Source organism: Pristiophorus japonicus, chromosome 32 (genome assembly GCF_044704955.1).
Source record: "Pristiophorus japonicus isolate sPriJap1 chromosome 32, sPriJap1.hap1, whole genome shotgun sequence".
Taxonomy (NCBI): Eukaryota; Metazoa; Chordata; class Chondrichthyes; family Pristiophoridae; genus Pristiophorus; species Pristiophorus japonicus.
The window spans coordinates 10,460,569-10,473,005 of NC_092008.1; the positions used below are offsets into that span (position 1 = coordinate 10,460,569).

A 12,437-nucleotide genomic window follows, 5' to 3' on the forward strand; every position below is an offset into this window, starting at 1 on the left:
AGTGTTACAGAGAGGGGTGTGGGGTATATCAGTATTACAGTGAGGGGTGTGGGGTATATCAGTGTTACAGTGAGGGGTATGGGGTATATCAGTGTTACACTGAGGGGTGTGGGGTATATCAGTGTTACAGTGAGTGTTGTGGGGTATATCAGTGTTACAGAGAGGGGTGTGGGGTATATCAGTATTACAGTGAGGGGTGCGGGGTATAGCAGTGTTACAGTGAGGGGTGTGGGGTATATCAGTTTTATAGTGAGGGGTGTGTGCTATATCAGTGTTTCAGGGCGAGGTGTGGGGTATATCAGTGTTACAGTGAGGGGTGTGGGGTATATCAGTATTACAGTGAGGGGTGCGTCGTCTATCAGTGTTACAGTGAGTGGTGTGTGGTATATCAGTGTTACACTGAGGGGTGTGGGGTATATCAGTGTTACACTGAGGGATGTGGGGTGTATCAGTGTTACACTCAGTGTTTCGGGGTATATCAGTGTTACACTGAGAGGTGTGGGGTATATCAGTGTTACAGTGAGGGGTGTGGGGTATATCAGTGTTACAGTGAGGGGTGTGGGGTATATCAGTGTTACACTGAGGGGTGTGGGGTATATCAGTGTTACACTGAGTGTTGTGGGGTATATCAATGTTGCACTGAGGGGTGTGGGGTATATCAGTGTTGCAGTGAGTGTTGTGGGGTATATCAGTGTTGCACTCGGGTGTGGGGTATATCAGTGTTACACTGAGGGGTGTGGTGTTTATCAGTGTTACAGTGAGGAGTGTGGGGTATATCAGTATTACAGTGAGGGGTGTGGGGTATATCAGTCTTACAGTTAGGGGTGTGGGGTATATCAGTGTTACAGTGAGGGGTGTGGGGTATATCAGTGTCTTACAGTGAGCGGTGTGGGGTATATCAGTGTAACAGTGAATGGTGTGGGGTATATCAGTGTTACAGTGAGGGGTGTGGGGTATATCAGTGTTACTCTGAGGGGTGTGGGGTATATCAGTGTTACAGTGAGGGGTGTGGGGTATATCAGTATTACAGTGAGGGGTGCGGGGTCTATCAGTGTTACAGTGAGTGGTGTTGGGTATATCAGTGTTACACTGAGGGGTGTGGAGTATATCAGTGTTATACTGAGGGATGTGGGGTGTATCAGTGTTACACTCAGTGTTTCGGGGTATATCAGTGTTACACTGAGGGGTGTGGGGTATATCAGTGTTACAGTGAGGGGTATGGGGTATATCAGTGTACACAGTGAGAGGTGTGAGGTATATCAGTGTTACAGTGAGGGGTGTGGGGTATATCAGTGTTACAGTGAGGGGTGTGGGGTATATCAGTGTTACACTGAGGGGTGTGGGGTATATCAGTGTTACACTGAGTGTTGTGGGGTATATCAATGTTGCACTGAGGGGTGTGGGGTATATCAGTGTTGCAGTGAGTGTTGTGGGGTATATCAGTGTTGCACTCGGGTGTGGGGTATATCAGTGTTACACTGAGGGGTGTGGTGTTTATCAGTGTTACAGTGAGGAGTGTGGGGTATATCAGTATTACAGTGAGGGGTGTGGGGTATATCAGTCTTACAGTTAGGGGTGTGGGGTATATCAGTGTTACAGTGAGGGGTGTGGGGTATATCAGTGTCTTACAGTGAGCGGTGTGGGGTATATCAGTGTAACAGTGAATGGTGTGGGGTATATCAGTGTTACAGTGAGGGGTGTGGGGTATATCAGTGTTACTCTGAGGGGTGTGGGGTATATCAGTGTTACAGTGAGGGGTGTGGGGTATATCAGTGTTACACTGAGGGGTGTGGGTTATATCAGTGTTACACTCAGTGTTTGGGGTATATCAGTGTTACACTGAGGGGTGTGGGGTATATCAGTGTTACAGTGAGGGGTGTGGGGTATATCAGTGTACACAGTGAGAGGTGTGGGGTATATCAGTGTTACACTGAGGTGTGTGGGGTATATCAGTTTTACAGTGAGGGGTGTGGGGTATATCAGTGTTAGAGTGAGCGGTGTGGGGTATATCAGTGTTACAATGAGTCGTGTTGGGTATATCAGTGTTGCACTGATTGTGTGGGGTATATCAGTGTTACACTGAGGATTGTGGGGTATATCAGTGTTACAGTGAGGGGTGTGGGGTATATCAGTGTTACATTGAGGGGTGTGGGGTATATCAGTGCTACACTGAGGGGTGTGGGGTATATCAGTGATACAGTGAGGGGTGTGGGGTATATCAGTGTTACAGTGAGGGGTGTGGGGTATATCAGTGTTACAGTGAGGGGTGTGGGGTATATCAGTGTTACATTGAGGGGTGTGGGTTATATCCGTGTTACAGTGAGCGGTGTGAGGTATATCAGTGTTACAGTGAGGGGTGTGGGTTACATCAGTGTTACAGTGAGGGGTGTGGGGTATATCAGTGTTACAGTGAGGTGTGTGGGGGATATCAGTGTTACAGTGAAGGGTGTGGTGTATATCAGTTACAGTGAGGGGTGTGGTGTATATCAGTGTTACAGTGAGGGGTGTGAGGTATATCAGTGTGTTACAGAGAGGGGTGTGGGGTATATCTGTGTTAGTGAGGGGTGTGGGGTATATCAGTGTTGCAGTGAGGGGTGTGAGGTATATCAATGTTACAGTGAGGGGTGTGGGGTATATCAGTGTGTTACAGAGAGGGGTGTGGGGTATATCTGTGTTACAGTGAGGGGTGTGGGCTAATTCAGTGTTACAGTGAGGGGTGTGGGGTATATCAGTGTTACAGTGAGGGGTGTGGGATATATCAGTGTTACAGTGAGGGGTGTGGGATATATCAGTGTTGCAGTGAAGGGTGTGGGGTATATCAGTGTTACAGTGAGGGGTGTATCAGTGTTACGGTGGGGGATGTGGGGTATATCAGTGTGTTACAGTGAGGGGTGCGTGGTATATCAGTGGTACAGTGAGGGGTGCAGGTTATATCAGTGCTACAGTGGGGGCTGTGGGGTATATCAGTGTGTTACAGTGAGGGGTGTGGGGTATATAAATGTTACAGTGAGCGGTGTGGGGTATATCAGTATTACAGTGAGCGGTGTGAGGTATATCAGTGTTACAGTGAGGGGTGTGGGTTACATCAGTGTTACAGTGAGGGGTGTGGGGTATATCAGTGTTACAGTGAGGGGTGTGAGGTATATCAGTGTGTTACAGAGAGGGGTGTGGGGTATATCTGTGTTAGTGAGGGGTGTGGGGTATATCAGTGTTGCAGTGAGGGGTGTGAGGTATATCAGTGTTACAGTGAGGGGTGTGGGATATATCAGTGTTGCAGTGAAGGGTGTGGGGTATATCAGTGTTACAGTGAGGGGTGTATCAGTGTTACGGTGGGGGATGTGGGGTATATCAGTGTGTTACAGTGAGGGGTGCGTGGTATATCAGTGGTACAGTGAGGGGTGCGGGTTATATCAGTGTTACAGTGGGGGCTGTGGGGTATGTCAGTGTGTTACAGTGAGGGGTGTGGGGTATATAAATGTTACAGTGAGGGGTGTGGGGTATATCAGTTTTACAATGAGGGGTGTGGGGTATATCAATCTTACAGTGAGGGGTGTGGGGTATATCAGTTTTACAGTGAGGGGTGTGGGGTATATCAATCTTACATTGAGGGGTGTGGGGTATATCAGTTTTACAGTGAGGGGTGTGGGGTATATCAATCTTACAGTGAGGGGTGTGGGGTATATCAGTTTTACAGTGAGGGGTGTGGGGTATATCAACCTTACAGTGAGGGGTGTGGGGTATATCAGTGTTACAGTGAGGGGTGTGGGGTATATCAGTGTTACAGTGAGGGGTGATGGGTATATCAGTGTTACAGTGAGGGGTGTGTGGTATATCAGTGTTGCAGTGAGGAGTGTGGGGTATATCAGTGTTACAGTGAGGGGTGTGGGGTATATCCGTGTTGCAGTGAGCGGTGTGGGGTATATCAGTGTTACAGTGAGGGGTGCGGGGTCTATCAGTGTTACAGTGAGTGGTGTGGGGTATATCAGTGTTACACTGAGGGGTGTGGTGTATATCAGTGTTACACTGAGGGATGTGGGGTGTATCAGTGTTACACTCAGTGTTTCGGGGTATATCAGTGTTACACTGAGGGGTGTGGGGTATATCAGTGTTACAGTGAGGGGTATGGGGTATATCAGTGCTACACTGAGGGGTGTGGGGTATATCAGTGATACAGTGAGGGGTGTGGGGTATATCAGTGTTACGGTGAGGGGTGTGGGATATATCAGTGTTACAGTGAGGGGTGTGGGGTATATCAGTGTTACAGTGAGGGGTGTGGGGTATATCAGTGTTACAGTGAGGGGTGATGGGTATATCAGTGTTACAGTGAAGGGTGTGTGGTATATCAGTGTTACATTGAGGGGTGTGGGTTATATCCGTGTTACAGTGAGCGGTGAGAGGTATATCAGTGTTACAGTGAGGGGTGTGGGTTACATCAGTGTTACAGTGAGGGGTGTGGGGTATATCAGTGTTACAGTGAGGTGTGTGGGGGATATCAGTGTTACAGTGAAGGGTGTGGTGTATATCAGTTACAGTGAGGGGTGTGGTGTATATCAGTGTTACAGTGAGGGGTGTGAGGTATATCAGTGTGTTACAGAGAGGGGTGTGGGGTATATCTGTGTTAGTGAGGGGTGTGGGGTATATCAGTGTTGCAGTGAGGGGTGTGAGGTATATCAGTGTTACAGTGAGGGGTGTGGGGTATATCAGTGTGTTACAGAGAGGGGTGTCGGGTATATCTGTGTTACAGTGAGGGGTGTGGGCTAATTCAGTGTTACAGTGAGGGGTGTGGGGTATATCAGTGTTACAGTGAGGGGTGTGGGATATATCAGTTTTATAGTGAGGGGTGTGTGCTATATCAGTGTTACAGTGAGGGGTGTGGGGTATATCAGTGTTATAGTGAGGGGTGTGGGGTATATCAGTGTTACAGTGAGGGGTGATGGGTTTCTCAGTGTTACACTGAGGGGTGTGGGGTATATCAGTGTTACAGTGAGGGGTGTGGGGTATATCAGTGTTACAGTGAGGGATGTGGGGTATATCAGTGTGTTGCAGTGAGGGATGTGGGGTATATCAGTGTTACAGTGAGGGATGTGGGGTATATCAGTGTTACAGTGAGGGGTGTGGGGTATATCAGTGTTACAGTGAGAGGTGTGAGGTATATCAGTGTTACAGTGAGGGATGTGGGGTATATCAGTGTGTTGCAGTGAGGGGTGTGGGGTATATCAGTGTTACAGTGAGAGGTGTGGGGTATATCAGTGTTACAATGAGGGATGTGGGGTGTATCAGTGTTACAGTGAGGGGTGTGGGGTATATCAGTGTTACAGTGAGGGGTGTGGGGTATATCAGTGTTACAGTGAGGGCTGTGGGGTGTATCAGTGTTACAGTGAGGGGTGTGGGGTATATCAGTGTAACAGTGGTGGATGTGGGGTATATCAGTGTTGCAGTGAGGGGTGTGGGGTATATCAGTGTTACAGTGAGGGCTGTGGGGTGTATCAGTGTTACAGTGAGGGGTGTGGGGTATATCAGTGTAACAGTGGTGGATGTGGGGTATATCAGTGTTGCAGTGAGGGGTGTGGTGAATATCAGTGTTACAGTGAGGGGTGTGGGATATATCAGTGTGTTACAGAGAGGGGTGTGGGGTATATCTGTGTTAGTGAGGGGTGTGGGGTATATCAGTGTTACAGTGAGGGGTGTGGGGTATATCAGTGTTACAGTGACGGGTGTGGGGTATATCAGTGTAACAGTGGTGGATGTGGGGTATATCAGTGTTGCAGTGAGGGGTGTGGGGTATATCAGTGTTACAGTGAGGGGTGTGGGGTATATCAGTGTAACAGTGGTGGATGTGGGGTATATCAGTGTTACAGTGAGGGGTGTGGGGTATATCAGTGTTACACTGAGGGGTGTGGGGTATATCGGTGTTACAGTGAGGGGTGTGGGGTATATCAGTGTAACAGTGGTGGATGTGGGGTATATCAGTGTTGCAGTGAGGGGTGTGGTGAATATCAGTGTTACAGTGAGGGGTGTGGGATATATCAGTGTGTTACAGAGAGGGGTGTGGGGTATATCTGTGTTAGTGAGGGGTGTGGGGTATATCAGTGTTACAGTGAGGGGTGTGGGGTATATCGGTGTTACAGTGAGGGGTGTGGGGTATATCAGTGTTACACTGAGGGGTGTGGGTATATCGGTGTTACAGTGAGGGGTGTGGGGTATATCAGTGTTACAGTGAGGGGTGTGGGGTATATCAGTGTTACAGTGAGGGGTGTGGGGTATATCAGTGTTACAGTGAGGGGTGTGGGGTATATCAGTGTTACACTGAGGGGTGTGGGGTATATCAGTGTTACAGTGAGGGGTGTGGGGTATATCAGTGTTACAGTGAGGGGTGTGGGGTATATCAGTGTTACAGTGAGGGGTGTGGGGTATATCAGTGTTACAGTGAGGGGTGTGGGGTATATCAGTGTTACAGTGAGCGGTGTGGGGTATATCAGTGTGTTGCAGTGAGGGATGTGGGGTATATCAGTGTAACAGTGGTGGATGTGGGGTATATCAGTGTTACAGTGAGGGGTGTGGGGTATATCAGTGTTACAGTGAGGGGTATACCGGAGTGGATGTACCTTTCCTCCGGCGAAAGTCCCTCCTGTTCCCGGTGCTCTGGGAGCGAGACCACTGCCGGGCCATGTTCCTCTGCCCCTCTCTCCAGCGCTGGGATCTCCTTCCCCTGCAATGCTGCGTTCTGATTGGTGTCAGCAGGAGTCATGTTCCCGTTGGCGACAGTCGCTGTCGGTCCTGTTGACGAATCAGGGGAACCGGGGTTAGTGTCGCTTCCCGCACCTTGCCCCGGGAGGGTTAGCGATGCACCGCGAGGCCCGGGACCATCCGCTGCCCAGGCACCCCCCTCCCTCCCTCCCTCCCTCCCGCGGCCCAGTTCCTGCTCCTCATTGCTCCTGCCGTGTGGCTGCCGCTTGGGGACAAGCGGAGGATCAGCTCTGGTCCTTTACCATGCCCGGGTGCAGGCCTCGGGCCCAGTCCGCTCCGTCCCCGGGCCCAGTCCGCTCCGTCCCCGGGCCCAGTCCGCTCCGTCCCCGGGCCCAGTCCGCTCCATCCCCGGGCCCAGTCCGCTCCGTCCCCGGGCCCAGTCTGCTCCGTCCCCGGGCCCTGTCCGCTCCGTCCCCGGACACGGTCCGCTCCTTTCCATGGGCCTACTCCGCTCCGTCCCCGGGCCTACTCCGTTCCGTCCCCGGGCCCTGTCCGCTCCGTCCCCGGGCTCTGTCCGCTCCGTCCCTCGGGCCAGTCCGCTCCGGCCCCGGGCCCAGTCCGCTCCGTCTCTAGGCCCACTTCGCTCCGTCCCTGGGCCCACTTCGCTCCGTCACAGAGGGTATAGAATCAGAGGCTGTTATAAGAACATAAGAAATAGGAGCAGGAGTCGGCCATTCGGCCCCTCGAGCCTGCTCCGCCATTTAATACGATCATGGCTGATCCGATCATGGACTCAGCTCCACTTCCCTGCCCGCCCCCTTATCGGTTAAGAATCTGTCTATTTCTGTCTCAAATATATTCAATGTCCCGGCTTCCACAGCTCTCTGAGGCAGCGAATTCCACAGATTTACAACCCTCTGAGAGAAGAAATTCCTCCTCATCTCAGTTTTAAATGGGCGGCCCCTTATTCTAAGACCATGCCCCCTAGTTCTAGTCTCCCCCATCAGTGGAAACATCCTCTCTGCATCCACCTTGTCGAGCCCCCTCATAATCTTATACGTTTCGGTAAGATCACCTCTCATTCTTCTGAACTCCAATGAGTAGAGGCCCAACCTCCTCAACCTTTCCTCATAAGTCAACCCCCTCATCTCCGGAATCAACCGAGTGAACCTTCTCTGAACTGCCTCCAAAGCAAGTATAACCTTTCGTAAATATGGAAACAAAAGGTCTCTCCTGTATTCAACTCTCACCATCATCATAAGAAGTGAGGGTGACTTGCTTCCACACAAAAATAGATGAGTTCAGAGGTGTTTCAATGAAGGACCTAATATTCCAGATCCCGAATTACATCCTGAAGGGTGGAAGATGCCTGTGGGTGGATTGTTTTAACGTGGGGTGACCGTTACACACCAGCCACCACACGGGGCTTGACAGAGCGAGGTCTGGGTCCAGGGGCAAGGGTTAACCAGGACGACTGGAGACCAGCTCTGCTGCACGGACCCAGTGCGCCCACATATCGCACACAGTGTGGGCTGGACCCGTGCTGCCCCTGGGCCCTCGCCTCTCCTGGGCCCCGAACTCGCGCCTCCCCTGGGCTCCGATCACTTTCCTCCACACCGCTCCCCGGGGCCCCCACACCGCTCCCCGGGGCCCCCACACCGCTCCCCGGGGCCCCCACACCGCTCCCCGAGGCCCCCCCACACCGCTCTCTGAGGCCCCCCACACCGCTCCCCGGGGCCCCCACACCGCTCCCCGAGGCCCCCCACACCGCTCCCCAGGGCCCCCCGCTCCCTGAGGCCCCCCACACCGCCCCCCGGGGCCCCCACACCGCTCCCCGAGGCCCCCCACACCGCTCCCCGGGGCCCTGCTCCCCGGGGCCCCCACACTGCTCCCCGAGGCCCCCCACACCGCTCCCCAGGGCCCCCCGCTCCCTGAGGCCCCCCACACCGCTCCCCGGGGCCCCCACACCGCTCCCCGAGGCCCCCCACATCGCTCCCCAGGGCCCCCCGCTCCCTGAGGCCCCCCACACCGCTCCCCGGGGCCCCCACACCGCTCCCCGGGGCCCCCACACCGCTCCCCGGGGCCCCCACACCGCTCCCCGGGGCCCCCACACCGCTCCCCGGGGCCCCCACACCGCTCCCCGGGACCCCCACACCGCTACTCGGGGCCCCCACACCGCTACCCGGGGCCCTGCTCCCTGAGGCCCCCCACACCGCTCCCCGGGGCCCCCCACACCGCTCCCCGGGGCCCCCACACCGCTCCCCGGGGCCCCCACACCGCTCTCCAAGGCCCCCACACCGCTCCCCAAGGCCCCCACACGCTGCTCCCCGGGGCCCCCCACACCGCTCCCTGAGGCCCCCCACACCACTCCCCGAGACCCTGCTCCCCGGGGCCCCCCACACCGCTCCCCGGGGCCCCCACACCGCTCCCCGAGACCCTGCTCCCCGGGGCCCCCCACACCGCTCCCCGGGGCCCCCACACCGCTCCCCGAGACCCTGCTCCCCGGGGCCCCCCACACCGCTCCCCGGGGCCCCCACACCGCTCCCCAAGGCCCCCACACGCTGCTCCCCGGGGCCCCCACACCGCTCCCTGAGGCCCCCCACACCACTCCCCGAGACCCTGCTCCCCGGGGCCCCCCACACCGCTCCCCGGGGCCCCCACACCGCTCCCTGAGGCCCCCCACACCGCTCCCCGAGACCCTGCTCCCCGGGGCCCCCCACACCGCTCCCCGGGGCCCCCACACCGCTCCTTTTATGGCCCCGACCTGCTGCTGGTGTTCTCACGCAGGTCCGGGCCTCCACTCTAAATCATTGATGTACACCACAAAAAGCAAGGGACCCAGTACTGAGCCCCACAGAACCCCACTGGATACAGCCTTCCAGTCACAAAAACACCCATCAACCATTACTCTTTGCTTCCTGCCTGCTTTTGTGGCTCAGTATCCATCATCACGGGCAGTCCACCTTTAACATGAGTCCTCAGGTGGCTGAACAGTCCAATACGGGAGCCACAGTCCCTGTCACAGGTGGGACAGACAGTGGTTGAGGGAAGGGGAGGGTGGGACTGGTTTGCCGCACGCTCCTTCCGCTGCCTGCGCTTGGTTTCTGCACGCTCTCGGCGACGAGACTCGAGGTGCTCAGCGCCCTCCCGGATGCACTTCCTCCACTTAGGGCGGGACTGGTCTTTGGGCCCAGGGACTCCCAGGTGTCGGTGGGGGATGTTGCACTTTATCAGGGAGGCTTTGAGGGTGGTCCCTGTAACGTTCCCTCTGCCCACCTTTGGCTCGTTTGCCGTGAAGGAGTTCCGAGTAGAGCGCTCGCTTTGGGAGTCTCGTGTCGGGGGACATGCGGACAATGTGGCCCTGCCCAGCGGAGCTGGTCCAGTGTGGTACCACGCAGGAGGAGACCAGGCAACCCAACACAGGCCGGGGTTGGAGCCTGGGCTTTTCCTGCTCCGTAGCTCCAGGCAACCCCCGCCCTCTAACCAGCCTGCAGGAGCACGGTCAGAACGTTCGAACCAGCCTTGGAAAGCAGGCTCCTCACCTGTGGGCTCGGAGGGAACCTGCAGCTCCCCATCCCCTCGCCCTCGACCTTCGACCCTGCCCGACCCCTTCTCCAGGTCAACGGGAGACTTCCCGCGTTGGGGGCACCTCAGCACGCAGGGGTCAAGGGTCAGGCTGGGGTCCGTGGGAACAATGGGTGGCACCGGCGTCCCATAATAGTTACCTAGCAACGGAGAACACAGGTTAAACACAGAGAAACACAGATCCACACAGCACGGGGTTAGATACAGAGTAAAGCTCCCTCTACACCGTCCCATCAAACACTCCCAGGGCAGGTACAGGGGGTTAGATACAGAGTAAAGCTCCCTCTACACTGTCCCATCACACACTCCCAGGGCAGGTACAGCACGGGGTTAGATACAGAGTAAAGCTCACTCTACACCGTCCCATCAAACACTCCCAGGGCAGGTACAGGGGGTTAGATACAGAGTAAAGCTCACTCTACACTGTCCCATCAAACACTCGCAGGGCAGGTACAGGGGGTTAGATACAGAGTAAGGCTCCCTCTACACTGTCCCATCAAACACTCCCAGGGCAGGTACAGCACGGGTTAGATACAGAGTAAAGCTCCCTCTACACTGTCCCATCAAACACTCCCAGGGCAGGTACAGGGGGTTAGATACAGAGTAAAGCTCCCTCTACACCGTCCCATCAAACACTCCCAGGGCAGGTACAGCACGGGGTTAGATACAGAGTAAAGCTCCCTCTACACCGTCCCATCAAACACTCCCAGGGCAGGTACAGCACGGGGTTAGATACAGAGTAAAGCTCCCTCTACACTGTCCCATCAAACACTCCCAGGGCAGGTACAGGGGGTTAGATACAGAGTAAAGCTCCCTCTACACTGTCCCATCAAACACTCCCAGGGCAGGTACAGGTTATCCACTTTGGTGGGAAGATTAGAAAAGCAAAGTGCAGCAGTACAGCGGGACCTGGGGGTACTGGTGCATGAAACACAAAAGGATAGTATGCAGGTACAGCAAGTTGTCATGTCTGTAACTACAATGTAACACCACTGTATTACTGTATACACTCAACTCAGATGCACACCTTGAGCACTAGGGGTGAACTTGTGGGAGACACTCCTTACCTGATCACACAGGTATATAAAGGGAGGTCCCACACAGGGGCATCACTTCTGGAGTCCTGTAATAAAGAGTTAAGGTCACAGAGTGACCTTGTCCCCAGAATGTGCCTCGTGTGGTTTCATGCTGTAGAGTAAGGACTTTACATTGGCGACGAGAAACGGGAATTCACGGCCCACGAGAATGGCCACCGGTAGCACAGAGGAACGGTACTGTGTTGGGGAAGACTGGGACGATTTTGTCGAGAGGCTTCAGCAAAGCTTTGTTACTAAAGACTGGCTGGGGGATGCAGCGGGCGACAAGCAAAGGACTCATCTCCTGACCAGCCGCGGACCAAAGACTTACGCACTCATGAAGGACTTACTGGCACCCGAAAAGCCGTCAGACAAAACCTTTGAAGAGCTTAGCAAATTAATCGGGGAGCACCTCAAACCGGCGAGTAGCATACATATGGCCCGACACAGATTCTATACCCACCAACACCGTGAAGGGCAGAGCATACTGGACTTTGTAGCAGACCTCCGGCGTTTGGCCAGCCTCTGTAAGTTCACAGACGCCTGCAGGGGGGAGATGCTCAGGGACTTCTTCATCGAGGGCATCGGTCATGCGGGAATTTTTCACAAGTTAATTGAGACCAAGGACTTGACCTTGGAAGCGGCGCCGTTGTTAGCTCAAACTTTCATGGCGGGGGAGGAAGAGACGAAAATAATATACACGCGCAATTCTGCCACTAACGCAGTGATGGATCAGGGAGTCAACATCATCAATGCTGCTCAGAGCCCTGCAGGCTGACAGGGGCAGTCCGACACTCCCCAGGCAGCAATAGACCCCAGAGTAGGACCTCAACAGAGACAATGGCAGGCCATCACAGTGGACAATGCGGCCCGGGATGGGGCCATTGACACCCACTAATAGGGTACTTAAGAGCAGTCAAAGGGACAGTCAGAGCGGAATGCCTGGCCATAGTCCCTTTGTTCCCAACAATGGAAACTTTAACTCATGCTGGAGGTGTGGGGGAAAACACTCAGCTAGATCTTGCAGATTTCAACAGTTTGTCTGCAGGAACTGCAATCTCAGTGGCCATTTAGCTCAAATGTGCAGGA

The 12,437-nt window shown here is 54.6% G+C and overlaps 1 protein-coding gene across 1 annotated transcript in view; it reads right to left on the reverse strand.

Annotated features, from left to right (window-relative positions):
* The window catches only part of LOC139240570 (membrane-associated guanylate kinase, WW and PDZ domain-containing protein 1-like), a 117,917-nt gene that overhangs the window by 87,155 nt on the left and 18,325 nt on the right, over positions 1-12,437 (reverse strand). The window contains exons 5-6 of the mRNA XM_070869115.1: positions 10,230-10,412; positions 6,606-6,777 (exon numbers count right to left, since the gene is read on the reverse strand). Coding sequence (XP_070725216.1) covers positions 6,606-6,777; positions 10,230-10,412 — 355 coding nt within the window. The remainder of the gene's footprint in view (positions 1-6,605; positions 6,778-10,229; positions 10,413-12,437) is intronic.